This window comes from Mesoplodon mirus, assembly GCF_964341445.2.
Source record: "Mesoplodon mirus genome assembly, chromosome: 14".
NCBI lineage: Eukaryota > Metazoa > Chordata > Mammalia > Artiodactyla > Ziphiidae > Mesoplodon > Mesoplodon mirus.
The window spans coordinates 20,055,482-20,077,617 of NC_138990.1; the positions used below are offsets into that span (position 1 = coordinate 20,055,482).

Consider the following 22,136-nt stretch of genomic DNA (forward strand, 5'->3'; position numbering starts at 1 on the left):
AGTGTCCTTGTCTGTAGAATGGCCATAATAATGGTAGTGCCTGCTTCATTGGGTGGTTATGGGAATGAAGGAGTTAATACACGTAAGTCATTTAGAACTGTATCTGGCATAGAGTGAGTTCCAGAGAAGGCTTAGCTTTTCTTGATATATTATTGTACGGGTCTGGAATTAGTCCCTGAATCCTTCTGGAATGTGGTGAGTTTTAAAAGTAACTCGAATTTACCCATGATTGAGTCATACCAGCTATTCATAGCTAAAAACAAATCTTGTGGTGAGCATTTGTTTTACGTGGAGCCCAGGAGTTGAGGGTTATGAGTTTCCTTGTCATTCCCCTTAAGGCAGTCTTCGTACTCAAAACTTCCTTCTATTTCTCTGAACTCCTTAGGAAAACTTCTTTTTCCCATCCAAGAGCCCTGTAGGGACTTAAATCTGAGGATCTGGAATCTGTTTTTGGATGTGTCAATTCTGGACCCTAAACAGAACATTTGCAAAATCCCATAAAGTCCTGTTTACTTCTCATTGCTTGCCCCCATTTTGCTTTTGAAACTCTCTGCACCAAAGCTGCTGTAACTAGCTGCACCTTCCTAACTAACGTCTGCTAATTGAAGTGTCAAAGGAGTATCCGGAAGAGCAGTCTCAAAGCCCCAAGGTTTCCAGATCATTTGGAACTCAGTGTAATAATATCAGTGCGATAAACAACAAGCATTAGCTTGAGTAACTGATGCTAAAACAGGGAGATGATTTGATTACTTTTTCTAAAGGATTATTCAATGTTGTCCTTACATTTAAATATTTATGTACCAAGGTCAGAGTTCTTGGTACATGATGCACAAGCACTTTTGAACAAGTCATGAATTTTGGCTAGAAATCAAATTTCAGGGTGGGTGGAGTGGTGAGTTGAAGGATGTCTTTGAGTATCTCCCCTTTAAAATAAAAGAGAGAGTGCATGTGAGTAGTCTGCAAGGAAGGAGCTACAAGAGCTGGAAACTATTCACAGCTCAGTCATTCACTTGAAATTCATTCCTCCTGCCCTTCAGTTTGGGTAAGCATCAATTACTTATTTAAAATTTGTAGTAAAAACTTTTCCAGACACCTAATAAGGAAAGTATCAACAATTCGTGTTTAGAGGAAATGTGCTTTCTTAAAATATATTAAGGGTTGTTGTATTCATTCTATATTTGTCAGTTTCTGTATTGGTTCCATCCCTCCCCTGACTTTTTAAGAAAAAAATAATATGGTTAAGTTATCCTTTTGCTGAAAGAAAAAGTATGTCATTATTTTTCACAGACCTTCAACTCTTCTTAGAAAGCTTTTGGTGAATCTTGGGGATAAGCAGGGGCAGGGACACATTTCTGAGGGTTTGGTATAGTGTCTAGGGCAACTATTTGATGACTGTTTTACCCATCTCTTTCCTATATTCCTTAGTTGCTTTGGGATGATTGTTTGCCTGTGTGCTTGAGGGCAGGCGGGAGTCATGTGTATGTACACACAGCTGCCAGCCTGTGTGGATGTCTGGGTTTCATATCTGCATTTATAATATTGTATTTTCCAAGGTCTGTTGAATTTTATAATTTTCCTTTTTTTTTCAAAAATAGAAACCCATTTTCTTTCCTCTTAATTTAGCTTCGGTACATTCTCATGAGACAGTGATATAGCATGGCTGTCGTAAGCCCTGTGTGGTCCAAAAGTCCTGTAGGAATAAATGTAATGATACATGTCTGAAGTCTGCTCCTATACATATTTATACATATTAAAGATCTGTTCATGAATAATTTTCCTCTGGGATATTGAGCAAGTAAAAACCATGGCTGTAAATATTTTGCTTGTGATTTTGTATGACTTATTTTTTGGTATCTTTTTGTCAGAGATACTGACAACTCTTCCCAATTATAAATTTTAGGGAATACCATCAACCACCTAGGGGAGCTTCACCGTCGTATGTCACAGATTTGACTTGAATCATCTTGAGAATCGGTTACCAACACTTGCTCTAGATTGAGAAACTGAGAATGGGACTTTGGGTCTTGGTAATTCTAACAATTCTCATACCTTCCACATCAGCTACATTTAGTAAGTATTGCTTTTGAACTGACATTTAAAAAATCTTAATTAAGTAATTCCAAGAACAATTTGCCTAGTTTTAAATTGCCTGCTTCCAATTGCTCTAGCTGAATGGTAACCTAGAAAATTCATTTATGTTCTACAGCCATTCTTCATCACCAATCTATCAGGATAAATTCTTCATAAAAAATATAGCATAATTTTAATTTTACATATTCAAATACATCAAAATTTAATATGGTGCCTGCACATAGAAGTATTGACAGAATTTGTTGACTGACAACATGCTTTGTGTAGATGACGTGGCTGCTTTCCTTTGGAGCAATGTGAAGGATTTAGCTCCAAATTAAATCACTAATCTGTGTATCCATTAGAATATTTCATAAAAGATCTTAGATCATTTACTTATTCTTTCTCAAAGTGTGACCAGTTTCTAAGTTTAATCCTAGAAGGGGATATTTAGAATACAGAAATTGTAATCCTTTTTATATGATCACTTCAGGATGATATTTATATATATTTTTTTATTTGCAGGCAAATCATCTTGGGGCCTGGAAAATGAGGCTTTAATTGTGAGATGTCCCAGACAAGAAAGATCTCGATACCCTGTGGTCTGGTATTACTCAAAAACCAACAAACGTATTACCACCCAGAGAAGAAGTCGTGTAGTTGCCTCAGGGGAACGTCTTAAGTTTCTCCCAGCCAAAGTCAACGATTCCGGATTTTACACTTGCATTATCAGAAGGTATTATCCAGTCCTGCTCCTTTGTCTTTAAGAGTTGATAGTCTGAGCTGCCTCACTTCCCTTCTCTTTCTAGACCTCTCTGCAGCAGTTGAATTTATAAAGTGATTGGAATAAAAGAGCACCCGAGGAACACCGTCAGGTTGGGCTTTAGGTGATGGTGAACTCTCTGGATGTATAATGACAGGGCTTAATTTGTAGCCCAATTAGAAAAAGACCTAGCTTTTCTAGTGACCAGGAAAACTGAGAGCAGTTGCTCACGTTGGGCTCAGATCAGAACAAACCAGCAGCCTAGATGTGGGGTGTCAGGAGGCTTACGATGGGTATAAAAGGGGGGTCATCTGTGCCTCCCACGTGAGGGGCAAACCCAAGAAGTTTACCTGAGACTGGGGGCCCACAAGTCCCTTACTCTACATGTAAATTGCCAACTTTTGTGATTTTGTGCCTGTTTGGTACGTACGAGATGTCAGATGAACTAAGTCAAAAGGCAAGATGGGTACAGTTAGGAGCCGAGGTTCTGAGGTCAGGCAGCATTAGTTTCAAAGTCACAGTGTCTCTAGTTAGCTGTGCATTGCTGGTAAGTTACTTCTCCATCCTTGTTTCCTCATCTGTAAAATACATGTGATGGTAGAACCCACTTCAAAGTGTGGCTACAAGAATAAAATGAATGATACACAGTAAACTCTTAATAAATACTAATTATCTTTATTATAGCAGGTCTCGGTGTTACAGCACATACAGTGTATACAGAAATGGTGAGGGAGGGGGCCTCCCTGGTGGCGCAGTGGTTGAGAGTCCGCCTGCCGATGCAGGGGATACGGGTTCGTGCCCCGGTCTGGGAGGATCCCATATGCCGCGGAGCGGCTGGGCCCGTGAGCCATGGCCGCTGGGCCTGCGCATCCGGAGCCTGTGCTCCGCAACGGGAGAGGCCACAACAGTGAGAGGCCCGCATACCGCAAAAAGAAAAAAAAAAAAAAAAAAAAAGAAATGGTGAGGGAATCATTTTAAAGGCTACTGTGGGGGTTGTGTTTTACCTAAAATGTAACAGAAAGCATTTAAAACTCTAGATTTTAATGATTATTTTAGAAGAAGAACCACTCTCTGTCCATTGTTTTAGGAAGAAAAGCAATATTAAGTAGAAGTTAGAGCTGGGTTAAGTTATTTCATAATGCTAAGTGACTTTTTTTAAATTGTTTGATTTATTTTAATAGTCCTACCTCCAATAAGACTGGATATGTGAATGTCACCATTTATAAAAAACAACCAGGTTGTGATATTCCAGACTTTCTGTTATATTCAACAACATCTGGATCAGAAAGAAATTCCAAAATATATTGTCCTACAATTGACCTCTACAATTGGACAGCGCCTGTGGAGTGGTTTAAGGTAAAAGGAAACGTGCAGGAAATAGACGAAAATTACACCATCCAAATAGGTGGAAGTAAAGAATTACTGAAAGTGGACTGGAACTTTTCATTTCAGAATTGTGAAGTTCTTCAAGGATCCAGGTACCGAGCACACAAGTCATTTTTGCTGATTGACAATGCAAACAGCAAGGACACTGGTGATTATACATGTAAATTTATGCACAATGAAAATGGAGTCAACTATACTGTGACTGCAACCAGGTCATTCACAGTTATTGGTAAGCTACTGAATTTAACAAAATGCAATACTTGAAAAAAGATAATGTGACAGAAATTGTGTCCTTCTTGTTGATTTGCCAGTACTTCATGCTCCTCCCCAAACTTCCTCCTGACTCATCTTACGTGTATTCTCTAATGTGACGCAAAGAGATATTCTAAATGCACTATCAAGATTTAAGACATTTTGGAGGGAAATTACGCTGCTAATCCAAAGCCACATCTGTTCTCTCCTCTATGGCTTAATTTTTCAAAGATAATGTGATCTGAATGCTAACCTAACATTTTTTTGAATGGCAATACAACTATTTGGAGAGCAAGATTAACTCTTTTTCTCCCAATTTGTTGTCAGAGGTTCTGTAAATAGAGGAAAATCTATTTCATCTCTAACATACCTAGCCAGATTAGAAGTTGAGTGAGAAGCTTTATAAAGAGATACATAGATATTGCTGGCTGATTTTCAATCTTGATTTGCAATGCTTTCATCATCCTCCAGGACCTTAAGTAGGTCATTTAATTCTACTTTTTTTTTCAAAATTACTTTAAGTTCTATAAAAGTCCATCAGGGGTGAGACTTCACAGTCAAGCCTGTTAACTCTACAAAGAGTTGGGGTCTCCTTAGCAGAGCTTGATCTATGGGTGTAGATGCAGCAGGACCTGTATGTCTGGCAGATTTCTCAGGGCAGAGCAGTAGTGGAGAAGAGCTTCTGTTTGTAGTTTTCCAGTGCCCCACCGCTGTAAAATAAGCATTGCTGGACCACATTTGTGTTAGTATCTCTCAGTGTTCAACATCAAAACCTACAGGGGTCCTTAATCACACCATCCCGAAATAAATGAGAATCAAGGGGTGCAGGAATGCAGCCGTGCATTCACCGTGTCTAGGTGTCAGTGCCACAGGTATCTGAACTTCCTGATGGGGGGGGACACACTGGTGGAAAGCTGTGAGCAGAAGTGTGGACTTATGTGTTTATCACTTTCAGGAGTCCTTTGAACTCTTCCCTGTAGCGTTCGTTATGCTTATCCTATAGAATCGTGGTTTTCTGACAATTGCTATGTCATGCAATTAATTTAATGCTTTGGATGGCATTTGTTTTAATGATAAAAAGAGAATAGAAAATATCAAAAAACATCATAGGTAGTAAGAGAACATATTGCTTGAATGTTTTTGTTTCGTGTGTGTGTGTGTGTGTGTGTGTGTGTGTGTATGCATGTGTATTTGTTGCCATGGATCACAATGAGAAAAATCTGAGAAACTTCACTGTGAAAAAGGACAGAAATATGAAAATACAAGCTTTATATTGATGACCACCCAACGCTTGCCTAATATTTATATTTTGTTTTTGTCTTTGATTTCAGATAAGCGAAGCTTTTCTTTGCTTCCAGTAATTATAGCCCCTCCACAGAATGAAACAAAGGAAGTGGAAATTGGTAAGAAAACTTTAAGAGTACTGTAAATGTTTCATCTGGAAAGTCTTTCCATATGACCCTTGTTCTGAATTCCCCAAGCAGGGGTCAGGCTATTACCATAGCAGATCTTGAGGATTAAATGAGATGCATATTTGGAAACACCCACCTTGGGCCCTTGCTAACAATAGGAATATGTGGTCACAGCAACGTACAGCGCTTACATTTGTACTGCACTTTGCTCTATTTTGTTTATTTATTTTCGTGCTTTCATGTGTGCTACCTCATTTCCCTCTCACTTCTAGCCAACTATCCAAGGAGGTAGATATCGTCCCCACATGCTTGTGGATGCTTAGGCTTAGAGAGGCTCAATGACATACCCAAGGGTGTGGCGTGAATAAATGATGATGGAGGAGAACCCAGATTGTATGCCTCTGTCCGTCTCTGCTTTTCCTGGTTCCCTGAGAGAATGGGGTCAAAATCAAAGCTCTTAGCACGTAAAGCAAAACCACACTGACGGCCTCAGAGCTGCTCTACTGCTTTGCAGGGTTTCCACGTTCCTCCCTGCTTTCGCCCATGCCCTCCTTCCCATCCCTTGACATGAAGCTCAAGTACCGCCTCCTCTGTGAAATCCCCCTGCCCGCCTCCTTACCTGCCAGGGAGCACGATCAGAGCCAGCATCTGGTCAAGTCCGGGCCCACCAGCACCAGCCCTGCTCCCTGCCCTGATGTCTCCCTCTATATCCCCATGCCACTTGTCTATCTTTCTATTAAAACACTAGAATACCATTTGTTCTGATCGTTTGCTTATACCGTTGTCACCTCCTTGGAGACTCTAAGCTCCTCATCCCTCTTCAGATGCTTCATTCTTGACACAGGGATGAAGAACTCAGTAAAGGACAGCTGAGTACCCAACCCAAGGCAGGAATCAGCCCTTAAGCTTTTAGTTCTGAAATGAGGAAGTCTCAAATTAACAGGAGTGGGAGTGGAGAGGCTCTTGTTGGATGATTAAGCAGTGGGATTGTGGCTGATTCAGGTGAAACGGTTTTACCGACAAAGGTAACTTACCGAGAGATGAAGGGAATTCCATAGGAGAAGAAAGGAGTGGAAGACAGCCATTAAATGAGAAGGAAATCCAAGGAAGAGGGGATATGCATATATACATGTGGCTGATTCACTTTGCTGTACAGCAGAAACTAACACAACATTGTAAAGCAACTATACTCCAATTTAAAAAAAAAAAGGAAAAGAAATGGCAATGCGTAGTAAGGGGAAATCTTAGATTATAACGTGGCATTGGTGAAGCCTCTATAGTTTCCACTGCAGGGGAGAGGAGAGAGGGGCCTGAGCTTCAGCCTGAACTGTGAGTGGAATGAAAATGACGGGAGACAGAGAAGGTGGCAAAGCGAGGGCAGAGAAGGAGGAAGGTGCTGAAGATGAGGAAAGGAAATGGGAATCAATTCATGACACACACTAGACGTTCAATGACTTTTTTTTCACATGCAATTAAATTAAATCCTCTCTGCAGAACTGAATTTTATTGGTAAATCTCTTTCCTTCTCATCTAGGAAAACCAGCAAACCTAAGGTGCTCTGCCTGCTTTGGGAAAGGCTCTCAGACCATGGCTGACATCCTGTGGCAGGTTAACGGAAGCAACGTTGAGAACTTCGGTGAAGCAAGAATACAAGTGTTGCAAGAGCAAAATCAAAGGTATTTTGCAATCTCAGTTAAAGCATCCCCTTCCCTTCCCACACGGTTTGCAACTTCAAAGTAAGCACTGAAAGTAACAGGTTGTCTTCCTAGTTCTCGCAGTGAGCTGACTTGCCTAACTGCTGTGTTAAGAATAGCGGATGTAAAAGAAGAGGATTTGTCACTGAAGTACGACTGTCTGGCCATGAATTTCCGTGGCCTGATCACGCACACCGTAAGACTAAGGAGGAAAAATCCAAGTAAGGCATGTTTCTCAGACTTGGGTCACCTGAGTTTGCTGTTAACAACTATAGGCTGAATCATATTCTTAGAGAACAGTGTATTGGAGTGTGGCTCCAGGGGAATCCATCAAGACAGAGTGGTCCATCTCATAAATTGGAGGCAGGTGGAGAAAAGGTCTGTCTTGGGTGTAGGCAACAGCAGGACACATTGTGTGTAGAGAATTCAAGACAAAAACGAAGCCACACCCCATTCACTGTGTTTTCCATCCTCAGCACGTCCAGACAGCGTTAAACAAGTCTGTGAGGATGTGCCCCTCCTCTCGGGTGCAAAGGCAACTTGCTTCCACTCTCTCCATATATCACTGCACGCACAATGAAGGCAGAAAAGTAGTTTTACAAACATTGCCTTCCTGACCACCTGTCAATTTCCTCACTTGTTTGCATGTCCAGATAAAGACACCCCATTGGTTAGATGTAGCATTTAATCCGGTGTAATAAAGGGTGGGGAGAAAATTTTGATACTTTTACTTGTCACTCCATGTACCACTATGTAGAAATTATTTCATGTGTTTGTCACATAGTCATAGGGAGAGGTAAACTCCCAGTTTATACCCCTAAGTGGGGTATAGTCCGGATTAATTTGGATAAACCCACAAAGGCACAACATGATTGGGAGAGATGAGAAAACAGACCACCAGTCAGATAAGGTCTTTTAGTCTTTGTCCGAGGGGGTGCTTGGGATTCTTCTTGTTTGAATTCAACTTTAACCACCGATTTGCAAGCTTTTATAAAACAAACGGAATCATGACTACTGTAGATTATTTTAAATGCTGTCATGTTCCATGGGTCATCAGGATTCCGCCAGTTATAACTGTGTCACCCCAGGACATGTGGACCCCGTTGAGATGTCATTTTAGGGTGACATTTGTGGTTCTGGTGGGCACGGAAGATCCCACAGGAAAGAGGAAGCCACCTCCACCCCTAGCACTGCCATGGTGTCCTTATCCCCATGCTTTTCTCATGTTGTCATTATATGACCGTTCTCCGGGTACCTGTGTATTGGAATTGTTTTCATGTTACATGTACTTGGTGATTTTGTTCCTTCTAATTCATCTGTATATGCTACCTTTCACCTGTGTTTCTTCAAAGCAACACAATTATACTCTGTCTCAACAACTATGTCAATTAAACAAAAATTGTTACAACTGCTCTCAATGGTCACAATGAATTCCTTTATTTCTAATCATACAATAAAAGAAATTACACATTGTCCTGAATTTTAACAACAAAAACTAAAAAGCCTGTGTCCCCATATTATTAAATATCATTAAACATTTGATACTATTAATAATAATAGTACACATTTACTCATTGTTCCCTAGGTACCAGGACCTGTCATTATTTCTCATATAATTTTTCATTTATTTTATCAAAAATCCACAATGAAGAGACTATCACCATCATCTAGTTTTATAGATGAGGAAACTGAGGCAAAGAGAGGTTGAATAATTGGCCAGGCTACAGTTACAGAGCCAGGATTCAAAGGCAAGCAATGTTTCCTGTTTATAAGCTCTTACAGAAAGTATTCAGTGTTTAGTCAGCACATACAAGGATTACTTATACATTTATAAAATAACTAACATTTAGGAAGATACTGAACTTCAACTTGCCTTAATGTCTTGGATTAACTTCTTTCTTCTAGTTAGCCAGTCACGTGCATAACTACTTCACAAGAAATAGGGATTCCCGGCATGCATCCAGATAGGATTTTTAGAAAGAGTGACTTGGAAAGGAATCCTGTTGAAATAATCCATTTAGGGAGTATTTATCGTTTAAACTGATGACAGTGCAGACGCTAGGCTCACTCACAATTTTCAGTTTTGGATCGGTTCACCTTGGTCATTCTTTTTTTATTTTTATTTTTTTAATTAAAAAATTTTTTTTGACCATGCCATGCAGCACGTGGGATCTTAGTTCCCTGACCAGAAATCGAACCCACACCCCCTGCAGTGGAAGCTCGGAGTCCTAACCTCTGGACTGCCAGGAAAGTCCCCACCTTGGTCATTCTTGATTTCATAGTGTGGATACTCAGGGAGCTGATGAACTAATGAAGGAATTTGCAAATACAGACCAGGGATTTTCTATGGCAAAACTGGGAGCCTGTGTTTTGAGATCAGATGAAAATGAAAAGGGAGCTATCTAGCCAAATCTCATTTGAGAGTCTTTTCACATTTATCTTTAAGTGGGACTATTTGTAAGATGGGATAGTTAACGATTCTAAGGAGGGAAGTAAACTTAAAACAGCCAAAAATACTATTGATGAGCACAGTTCTTACATTCAATTTGTATATATCTGATTCAATAAATACGGGGACCATCTTGCATATATATATATTATGAAGCGATGAGTAAGGATAAAAGTTCAGTGATGGCTAAATAACGTTCATCAGAAGGGAAATACAGGGCGTATTTAGGACCTAAAACCCAGTCATTTGACTTCATCAAATACTCATTAGAGACTTAGATAGCTCTTGTTTCTTCCCTGCTTTCCTATGCCACCAACCCCAGATGCAATAAGTCCCCAAGACCTGTTGATTCTTTCTCCTTAACGCCACCAATGCCAGGTTTGTCCATTCCTTTCTCATTATTACAAGAATCTGGCCCCTCCTCATCTCTCACCCCCCATACTGCAGAAACTTCTCATCCCATTCTACTTTGAGGACCTGTGGGTCATAGAAACAAAACTTCCACTACCATCAGATTAATCTTGCTTGAAAACCACTTCCACTGTTAACAAACCACTCAGCACTATTCAATGGCTCTCATGACCAGAACAGAGACAAAATGCTTTAGCTGGAGCCTCAAATCTGATCAGAGCCTAGCCCTAGACCCACCATTCCAATCATATGTTCCAGTAATTCCCCAAACTGGATCATCCCCCTTCCTCAGAAAACACACTCCCATCTCTGCCCTTGGGCTCACAGCATCCTCTCTTGCCAGGAATACATTTTTTTTTTTTTTGGCAGCTATCTAAATCTTACTCATCCTCCAGGGACCTTATTCTGCAAGAAGCCTTCACTGCCCAATCCAGCATGGAGTGAGCACACCTTCCTAAAACCTCTGCTAGCTAAAACTAATGCTTTCACTTCCAATCTTAGCTAAGTTTACATGTGTCTGTCTTTGTCTTATGCTTTGAAAATCCCCTACAATGCCTAGCCTGGTGCCTTGCAGAGAGTAGGGGCTCACTAAACATTAATTTACTGATTCTTAAAACAGCCATGAAAATGCCATGTAGGCATCCCTTGTATAAATCTCTCATACTCCCAGTGGAAGCCAGCATCCATGTATTTGTTTATTTTCTCCTGTTTTAGGAATAATAATGATCATTTTTCTCCCCCCCCCATCTTTTGAATAGCGGATCAACAAATCACCTACTACATGCTTGCAGGATTTAGCATATTATTCTTGCTAATCAATGTCTTCGTGATAATTCTAAAAGTATTCTGGATTGAGATTATTCTGCTCTGGAGAGACATAGCTAGACCTCACAAAACTAGGAACGGTAAGTGGCAAGTTTCAAGTTTTCTTCAAAAGAAAAGGTTCTATAATGGCTGTTGGTTGTTTATCAAATAATCGCTTAATAGTTATGCTACTTAACACAGATTCCCTTTGGCTTGCTAGCACGTTATCAATAAAAATTTTTGAGTCCACTCAGAGGACATTCTCCATCCTGCCTTGTCACTCCTTGTGGTTCTGAGATTCATCTCAATAGCTCCAACTTTCTCCCCCATAGAATTGCTGTTCTTACTAAATCCCCAGTAGCAGAATCGGCTCCAAGCCCAGAAAGGGCATTTTGGAAAATGGGAAAACTTTATGGAAGTCAAAACATTAACAAAATTGTTCCCGTTTTCCAGATGTGAACAGGTTAGAAAGGTCCATCAGAATGCAGTGTATTTTACCAGAAACCCTGTTCCATAAAGAGTCTTACCTACCTACAGATGTATACCCATGAAAGAAGACAGTACTGCCTGCTAAATACGAACACCGTTCTTTCATTTGGAGGCAGATAAAATTTAGATTTTCCATATGGGTCACTCAACTAGAGCTAATTATTTGATTTTTGGGAAATTCAGATCCCTTAAAAACTTCTACTCTTTTGCCACCCTTAATTACTCTTTAGCATGTTCACTTCACCGTGGGAAAAACAAAAGCTAAAATTGAGATCTGCTCAGCACAGCAGAAAGCCCCTTAGTCATGAGTATAAATACTTATTAATAGATTATTAATCAAACTTGACAATATGGTTTCAACTAGTCAGGCTCTTGCCTGTTTTCTATCATTCAGTCTGAGACAGTAAAAAGGAGAACTTTGGGAAATCATATTAAAAGCAGCAAGGCAAAAACAACAAATAACACACAAGGGAATCCCCATCAGGATAACAGCTGATCTCTCAGCAGAAACTCTACAAGCCAGAAGGGAGTGGCAGGACATAATTAAAGTGATGAAGGAGAAAAACCTGCAACCAAGATTACTCTACCCAGCAAGGATCTCATTCAGATTTGATGGAGAAATTAAAACGTTTACAGACAAGCAAAAGCTGAGAGAGTTCAGCACCACCAAACCAGCTTTACAACAAATGCTAAAGGAACTTCTCTAGGCAAGAAACACAACAGAAGTAAAAAACCTACAATAACGAACCCAAAACAATTAAGAAAATGGGAATAGGAACATACATATCGATAATTACCTTAAATGTAAATGGACTAAATGCTCCCACCAAAAGATACAGATTGGCTGAATGGATACAAAAACAAGACCCATATATATGCTGTCTGCAAGAGACCCACTTCAGACCTAGAGACACATACAGACTGAAAGTAAGGGGATGGAAAAGGATGTTCCATGCAAATGGAAATCGGGGGAAAGCTGGAGTAGCAATTCTCATATCAGACAAAATAGACTTTAAAATAAAGACTACTAGAAGAGACAAAGAAGGACACTACCTAATGATTAAGGGATCGATCCAAGAAGAAGATATAACAATTGTAAATATTTATGCACCCAACATAGGAGCACCTCAATACATAAGGCAAATAGTAACAGCCATAAAAGGAGAAATCGACAGTAACACAATCATAGTAGGGGACTTTAACACCCCACTTTCACCAATGGACAGATCATCCAAAATGAAAATAAATAAGGAAACACAAGCTTTAAATGATACATTAAACAAGATGGACTTAATTGATATTTATAGGACATTCCATCCAAAAACAACAGAATACACATTTTTCTCAAGTGCTCATGGAACATTCTCCAGGATAGATCATATCTTGGGTCACAGATCGAGCCTTGGTAAATTTAAGAAAATTGAAATTGTATCAAGTATCTTTTCCGACCACAATGCTATGAGACTAGATATCAATTACAGGAAAAGAGCTGTAAAAAATACAAACACATGGAGGCTAAAAAATACACTACTTAATAACGAAGTGATCACTGAAGAAATCAAAGAGGAAATTAAAAAATACCTAGAAACAAATGACAATGGAGACACGACGACCCAAAACCTATGGGATGCAGCAAAAGCAGTTCTAAGAGGGAAGTTTATAGCAATACAATCCCACCTTAAGAAACAGGAAACATCTCGAATAAACAACCTAACCTTGCACCTAAAGCAATTAGAGAAAGAAGAACAAAAACATCCCAAAGTTAGCAGAAGGAAAGAAATCATAAAAATCAGATCAGAAATAAATGAAAAAGAAATGAAGGAAACGATAGCAAAGATCAATAAAACTAACAGCTGGTTCTTTGAGAAGATAGGCAAAATTGATAAACCATTAGCCAGACTCATCAAGAAAAAAAGGGAGAAGACTCAAATCAATAGAATTAGAAATGAAAAAGGAGAAGTAACAACTGACACTGCAGAAATACAAAAGATCATGAGAGATTACTACAAGCAACTCTATGCCAATAAAATGGACAACCTGGAAGAAATGGACAAATTCTTAGAAATGCACAACCTGCCAAGACTGAACCAGGAAGAAATGGAAAATATGAACAGACCAATCACAAGCATTGAAATTGAAACTGTGATAAAAAATCTTCCAACAAACAGAAGCCCAGGACCAGATGGCTTCACAGGCGAATTCTATCAAGCATTTAGAGAAGAGCTAACACCTATCCTTCTGAAACTCTTCCAAAATATAGCAGAGGGAGGAACACGCCCAAACTCATTCTACGAGGCCACCATCACCTTGATACCAAAACCAGACAAGGATGTCACAAAGAAAGAAAACTACAGGCCAATATCACTGATGAACATAGATGCAAAAATCCTCAACAAGATACTAGCAAACAGAATCCAACAGCACATTAAAACTGTCATACACCATGATCAAGTGGGGTTTATCCCAGGAAGGCAAGGATTCTTCAATATACGCAAATCAATCAATGTGATACACCATATTAACAAATTGAAGGAGAAAAACCATATGATCATCTCAATAGATGCAGAGAAAGCTTTCGACAAAATTCAACACCCATTTATGATAAAAACCCTGCAGAAAGTAGGCATAGAGGGAACTTTCCTCAACATAATAAAGGCCATATATGACAAACCCACAGCCAGCATCGTCCTCAATGGTGAAAAACTGAAACCATTTCCACTAAGATCAGGAACAAGACAAGGTTGCCCACTCTCACCACTCTTATTCAACATAGTTTTGGAAGTTTTAGCCACAGCAATCAGAGAAGAAAAGGAAATAAAAGGAATCCAAATCGGAAAAGAAGAAGTAAAGCTGTCACTGTTTGCAGATGACATGATACTATATGTAAAGAATCCTAAAGATGCTACCAGAAAACTACTAGAGCTAATCAATGAATTTGGTAGAGTTGCAGGATACAAAATTAATGCACAGAGATCTCTGGCATTCCTATATACTAATGATGAAAAATCTGAAAGTGAAATCAAGGAAACACTCCCATTTACCATTGCAACAAAAAGAATAAAATATCTAGGAATAAACCTACCTAAGGAGACAAAAGACCTGTATGCAGAAAATTATAAGACACTGATGGAAGAAATTAAGGATGATACAAATAGATGGAGAGATGTACCATGTTCGTGGATTGGAAGAATCAACATTGTGAAAATGACTCTACTACCCAAAGCAATCTACAGATTCAATGCAATCCCTATCAAACTAACACTGGCATTTTTGACAGAACTAGAACAAAAAATTTCACAATTTGTATGGAAACACAAAAGACCCCGAATAGCCAAAGCAATCTTGAGAACGAAAAATGGAGCTGGAGGAATCAGGCTCCCTGACTTCAGACTATACTACAAAGCTACAGTAATCAAGACAGTATGGTACTGGCACAAAAACAGAAAGATAGATCAATGGAACAGGATAGAAAGCCCAGAGATAAACCCACGGACATATGGTCAACTTATCTTTGATAAAGGAGGCAGGAATGTACAGTGGAGAAAGGACAGTCTCTTCAATAAGTGGTGCTGGGAAAACTGGACAGGGACATGTAAAAGTATGAGATTAGATCACTCCCTAACACCATACACAAAAATAAGCTCAAAATGGATTAAAGACCTAAATGTAAGGCCAGACACTATCAAACTCTTAGAGGAAAACATAGGCAGAACACACTATGACATAAATCACAGCAAGATCCTTTTTGACCCACCTCCTAGAGAAATGGAAACAAAGACAAAAATAAACACATGGGACCTAATGAAACTTAAAAGCTTTTGCACAGCAAAGGAAACCATAAACAAGACCAAAAGACAACCCTCAGAATGGGAGAAAATATTTGCAAATGAAGCAACTGACAAAGGAGTAATCTCCAAAATTTATAAGCAGCTCATGCAGCTCAATAGCAAAAAAACAAACAACCCAATCCAAAAATGGGCAGAAGACCTAAACAGACATTTCTCCACAGAAGATATACAGACTGCCAACAAACACATGAAAGGATGCTCAACATCTTTACTCATTAGAGAAATGCAAATCAAAACTACAATGAGATATCATCTCACACCAGTCAGAATGGCCATCATCAAAAAATCTGGAAACAATAAATGCTGGAGAGGGTGTGGAGAAAAGGGAACACTCTTGCACTGCTGGTGGGAATGTGAATTGGTACAGCCGCTATGGAGAACGGTATGGAGGTTCCTTAAAAAACTACAAATAGAACTACCATATGACCCAGCAATCCCACTACTAGGCATATACCCTGAGAAAACCATAATTCAAAAAGAGACATGTTCCAAAATGTTCATAGCAACCCTATTTACAATAGCCCGGAGATGGAAACAACCTAAGTGTCCATCATCGGATGAATGGATAAAGAAGATGTGGCACATATATACAATGGAATATTACTCAGCCATAAAAAGAAATGAAATTGAGCTATTTGTAATGAGGTGGATAGACCTAGAGTCTGTCATACAGAGTGAAGTAAGTCAGAAAGAGAAAGACAAATACTGTATGCTAACACATATATATGGAATTTAAGGAAAAAAAATGTCATGAAGAACATAGGGGTAAGACAGGAATAAAGACACAGACCTACTAGAGAATGGACTTGAGGATATGGGGAGGGGGAAGGGTAAGCTGTGACAAAGTGAAAGAGCGGCATGGACATATATACACTACCAAACGTAAGGTAGATAGCTAGTGGGAAGCAGCCGCATAGCACAGGGAGATAGCTCGGTGCTTTGTGACCGCCTGGAGGGGTGGGATAGGGAGGGTGGGAGGGAGACGCAAAAGGGAGGGGATATGGAAACATATGTATATGTATAACTGATTAAATTTGTTATAAAGCAAAAAATAAAAAATAAAAAAATAAAAATAAAAAATAAATAAAAATAAAAAAAGGAGAACTTTGGGACTAAGATTGGTTCCCTGATGACATTTTGTGGCAGTAGATTGTTGTCATCGTCTCTGGATTCTAGATTATTTGGGGGCATGAGATACATTCACCAACAGCCATAAAACTCCCTGAAGAATGTCTACTAAGAATCAAATGAGAATTTTTTAGGACCAAGTAATAATATTGTGTTCCTTGTTCTCATCTTCAGATGGGAAGACCTATGATGCTTACGTGATCTATCCACGGAACTGTAAAAACAGTCCAGAGGGGGCCAGCTCTGTGGAGTACTTTGTTCACCAGATTCTGCCTGACGTTCTTGAAAATAAATGTGGCTACAACTTATACATTTACGGGAGAGATCTGCTCCCTGGAGAAGGTAAAACTGTCAACAACCATCAGGGACAGAAATTCACATTCATCAATCAGAAGGATAAGTAAGTAATAGGTGGTCTTATCCCTGCCTTCATCAGGAGCTGCACTTATTATTCCAGGCCATAAGACTAGAGCTTTTAAATATTTCTCCAGAAGAAGGAGGTACTTACTCTTTGCTTCTCCTGCCCCCATCACCACCCTGATCCTGAGGTCTTCACAGTTGTGTCAGTGATGTGAAGACAGGATAAGGCATCCTTGCTTGTGGATTTAGTAGGGCCCAGCCCCTACTTCACTCCCCATGTCCAACACTAGGATAACTGACATCTCTGAAGTCCCTCTAGAAGATTTGAAGGAGGACTTGAAATCCAAGGAATTTTGTTCTACTATCCAGAGGCATTGGCTAAAATATTTGGAAGGACTCAGAAAGTCTTTATGATTTTCCTTATATTGGTGAAACATTTGCAAATTTATACCCTCAAAAGAACAGATAAAATTGTGTCTTCTGTTTCTTAATATTCCTAGTTGATTTCATGTGATTTTGACAGTTGGGTCACAATTCCGGCATTTCAGTAGTCGTTCTCCTTTCCCTCCATATTTATGTCAGGTATCTAGGAAGTCTCCTTCTAGCCCCTCTCAAATTCCTCAGGGACCAGGAAGTGTGTGGAATATGAATAAGGCAGAGACATCATGAGTGTAAGTCCTCTAAAGTCAATGTTTAATAGACTGTGAGTTTAAAATGGCATTCCTACCGCAAAGAGGGATTCAAGTGTCTATGGAATTAAATGTATACACGACAGGTGAATCTGGTTTATCCTGCAATATTTGGATAATGTTAATGGCCTAGTACCAGCTTGGGAGACACGTATAGAGCGCAATTCAGGAAAACGTAACCCACCTCTCTCCCGAGGCTCTCTTCTTCCTTCAGCTCTCCCCACTGGCTACCCCTGCAAGTCGAGAGTAATGTCATGGTATTCAGATGCTCATTGCCTGTTACACATCTGCTTATGAGGCTGCAGGGACTCCAGTTGTTTGTGATGTCACACCAGGTGCTACATGCTCTCCATCTCTTCTTTCTTAGGTCCGCCAACCTCATTTCTAGTTACACCTCTCCCCAGCCAAACGTGAGTGCCAGCTCACTGGTGCTCAAGCTTGTGTGGCCTTTATCGTGCTGTTTTTCATTTGGAAGGGTTTCCCACCTCCCCCTCTCTCAAGTATGTCCTCTGATCTCACCTCAACCAAAGTAAAACAAAATCCAACAAAACAACACCAAACTTCACTCTTCCCTTAGAAAAAGTTCATGACTGGCCCATGCAGTGTATTTCTTCCCATGACAGTTACTCTCCATTTGCTCCTTCAAATTCATTCTGCACCCTCCTCCATCCAGTGGCCTGGTGGCTGATCCTTATGGAAGCCATCACCCCCTTGCTCTCTGCTCTACACTGGGCTTGGCCAATGGGAGGCACTGGCAGGTGCTCAGAGGGCAGGGGGCATCCCTGTTCCCTCTGGATGGGGTCCCCTGGGCAGCTGTGCCCCCCTCTGCTGGAACACTGGCTCCTGTCGGCTGGCCGTCCTCAGACACGTACCTGCTTTGGGCTCCATAACCGCTCCCCTCCCTTCACACCTGGAGGGCAGTCGTGGCTCCCTGACATCACCTGCTGTGGGGCTCTGCACCACCTCTTGTTGATTTCCTTTGGCTCTGCCCACGTCTTTTATAAACTGTCCTTCCATTAGACTCTCTTTAGTCAGTGCTTTTGGGAGTGCCGAGCTTTTTGTTAGGATCCTGACTGACCCAAGGTCTCCGTCGGGCACTATTCGACATTCATTTCCTGTTTCAGACCATGTGGACCGGCAGTCTTTAGCCTCCACGGCCTAAGAATGTCTTGAGTTGTTTTGTTCATGGCTGTGCTTCCTTAATCATGCTGCTCCCTCCTTGCCTTGAGAGCTGGGTGTTTTACATGTTCTAAGTCCACCCAGAAGTTAAGTGAAATCACCATGGAGTTGATGATCCATAAACGCTGACTTGATAAGGGGATCTGATCTTCCTTAAGATTTCCCTAGTCTGGATCAAATCAGCTTCTAAAACAGAGACTAGTAGGGGATGAAGTGGATCCGGGACTCCCTAGAGACTTTAGTCAGTTCAGAGAAGCAAGGGTTCCTGAGTTTGCACTCTATTTTTTTTCCCCACCGTCCCTTTTTATTTTATTTATTTAAGATTTATTTTTCTTGAGGTAACATTCATTTAATGGAAGTTTCATATGTACAATGTATGTCTACTTCTGTACAACCTACAGCGTGCTCACCACCAAAAATTTAGTTTCCATCCATCACCATACACGTGGCCCCCTTTACTCATTTTGCCCTCCCTGCACCTCCCCCTCTGGTAACCACTGCTCTGCTCATTGAGCCGGTGGGTGTTCATAGCATGCTCTTCACCATATACTTGTGATTTTTCCCACTTTCTTCTGGTAGTTGATTTCTAATTTCATACTATTGTGATTGGAAAAGATGCTTGCTAGGATTTCCATCTTAAATTTATTGAGACTTGTCTGGTGTCCCAACACATAATCTAGCCTTGAGAATGTGCCATGTGTGTTGAGAAGAACGTGTGTTCTGCTGCATTTGCATGGAATGTTCTGTAATAAGAGAGTTAAAATTCTAAGTCCCTTTACAACATGTAAGCTAATATTCTAAGAAGATAATATGTATCGATAGCTAGTGAACCTGAATTCGAAGTCTCCTGCTACATATCTCTACGTTCCCATTGAACTGAAGGACTCTGGACTGCTCTGCCTGGGAGAGAAGAAGGCTTGGGGCTGATATTCTCACCGTGAAAGGGTTGTGTGTGTTCTTACCCCTTCCATTATGTCTTTTATCACTAGATGTAGCAACCACAGTGGAGACCAGCATCCAGAAGAGCAGGCGGTACATCTTCATTCTGACTCCTGAGGTCATGCACAGCAAGAAGTTTGCCTACGAGTGGGAGATCGCCTTGCACAACACCCTCATCCAGAACGACTCCAAGGCCATACTTATTGAAATGGAGGCTCTGTGCCCGCCCAGCGGACTGCAGTTTGGGGAGCTTCAGGACTCCCTCAAGCATCTCGTCAAAGTGCAGGGGACCATCAAGTGGAGGGAGGACCTCGTGGCCAACAAACAGTCCCTGAATTCCAAGTTCTGGAAGCACATAAGGTATCACATGCCAGTGCCAAGCAAACTTCCAAGAAAGACCCCCCGCTCGGCATCCTCGAGTGCCCAGGGGCAGCAGTGCTTGCTTTGATGGCTAACGCACTGCGTTTGGGGGATCCAAATCCCTCCCAGCTGGGTCACGCTGCTGTACCAGTCACTGGGGGTGGAGGCTCCAGAAATGGGAGTATCGAGGGTATTCAGACCTCAGGTTTCATGTACTGACTTTACTTCCATTTCCCTGGTTCTGGCTGGATGCAAAATACCCCGAGATTTTCATCCTCAGGCTCCCTGTCTCCACCTCACATCCCCTCCCTCATCTCCCATGGCTGGTCCTTCTCCATCATGGCCCAGCATCTTCTCACTACTCTTCCCCTCTCTCTCTCTCGTTCTCTCTCTCCTTATTCTTTGTCAATATTCTACATTTTGAACATCAAACTGAAAGTTTTAGAGTTAAATTTTCATGTGATCTTGAACACTCAGATCCCCTCAAGCAGAACGCTAGTACTAAATCTTGTTCCCAATGCCAGAATGTGTTAAGATTTTTTTTGATCAGATGCTTAAGTTTTATCATATCAATACTGTCCATTTGGTTGGAGTACCTTACCAAATTATCATTATATTTAAGTATTTTTTAATTCTAAAATTTCTTTCATATATTTTTATTCTCTTTAGAAATATCTTTCTCACTGTACAAGTTATAAAAGAACAGAAGGTATGAAAGAAAAAATAACAGAAATTATTCATAAATCCATCATCCTAAGACTATGACTTTTAAACATTTTGGTAAATTTGCATTTCAGGGAATTTTTATTTATACTTAAATATACCATTTATATAGCTGAGATTACACAGCATGTAGTTTTTACATTTTTATCTACTTAAAATCATAATAAAAGCATTTGACAAGTCATTCAAATTTTAACGTTTTAAAATATTCATAGTGTTCCAGCTCATGGTTGTGCTACAGGTGACATGCCTAATTACTTATTGTTGGATATTTAAGTTGTGTTCAATTTAAATAGTCATCATTATAAGTAATTCTGCAGTGGCCATATCATTATACTTTATATCTTCCAATTAAAACAATTTTTTTTAATTTGAGAAACTTTTTTAATTTTTTTTTAAATTTGAGAAACAAATTAAATTTGTTGTAACATTTCCATGAAATAAGTAGGGCATTTTGGCAAAAGTGTTTTAGTAAAACTGAAGTTAATTTGCACAATTAGGGTCACTCCCATCAGTTCCTTGGAGTTCCCACACCATCAGGGGCCTCAGAGCCCACCAGAGCTAGGCTGAGGGACCCTCAGACTGGGAGTCCTGTCAGAGCTCAGATTTTGCAAGTGGATGGAGGTCCTATTCTCAACTGAGCTGCTTAGTAAAGTGTATGATTTTATATTTAACTGAACAAGAAAACTGAACTCCAGACCTTTGACAGGGAGTGTAATCTCGAACTCCCTGTTATTTAATACTTTATAGAATCTTGCCTGAAAAGAAATCATATTTCTGTAAGGTTGTCTAAGGGGTCTGTAGTTACCCGTCCCTCTAGGTACCCTATAATCTAAATCTCTACAGCCTGGATTAGGTTTGCCAGATAAAATATAAGACATCAGTTAAAGGTGAATTCAGAGAATAAAGTTTCATCTGAAAAGGATCTGAAATCCAAATTTAGCTGGGGGTCTTGTATTTTTATATGCTAAGTCTGGTTACCCTACCCTGGTAGTATTATTGTGCTTTTATGTGGTGATATCTGATTTTGTCAAATTACTAAAAATGTAGCCAATGAAAAAGAGGCTGTAGAGTTGATTGATTAACATCATAGAATTCGGAATCAACAGTCATTCTCTGCTAGCTACATGACCATGAGCAAGTTACTTAACTTCTCAAAAACTTAGTCACCTTAGGTAAA

The 22,136-nt window shown here is 40.1% G+C and overlaps 1 protein-coding gene across 1 annotated transcript; it reads left to right on the plus strand.

Annotated features, from left to right (window-relative positions):
• The first annotated feature begins 851 nt into the window (after positions 1 to 851).
• Positions 852 to 20,590, plus strand: IL1RL1 (interleukin 1 receptor like 1). The gene is made up of 11 exons (XM_082642931.1): positions 852 to 1,042; positions 1,901 to 2,070; positions 2,596 to 2,806; positions 4,015 to 4,189; positions 4,286 to 4,448; positions 5,803 to 5,874; positions 7,418 to 7,559; positions 7,653 to 7,798; positions 11,196 to 11,342; positions 16,881 to 17,048; positions 19,924 to 20,590. Exons 2-11 carry the CDS (start codon positions 2,010 to 2,012, stop codon positions 20,319 to 20,321), a joined length of 1,683 nt encoding a protein of 560 aa, XP_082499057.1. The 5' UTR covers positions 852 to 1,042; positions 1,901 to 2,009; the 3' UTR covers positions 20,322 to 20,590.
• Positions 20,591 to 22,136: the final 1,546 nt, after the last annotated feature.

What these genes read in the sequence shown, in the direction of transcription:
- IL1RL1 (XM_082642931.1), top strand. Translation starts at nt 2,010, where the DNA reads ATGGGACTTTGGGTCTTGGTAATTCTAACAATTCTCATACCTTCCACA. An exon ending in TACACTTGCATTATCAGAAG is followed by an intron (nt 2,807 to 4,014) that starts GTATTATCCAGT and finishes TTATTTTAATAG; the next exon opens with TCCTACCTCCAATAAGACTG. An exon ending in CGCCTGTGGAGTGGTTTAAG is followed by an intron (nt 4,190 to 4,285) that starts GTAAAAGGAAAC and finishes TTTTCATTTCAG; the next exon opens with AATTGTGAAGTTCTTCAAGG.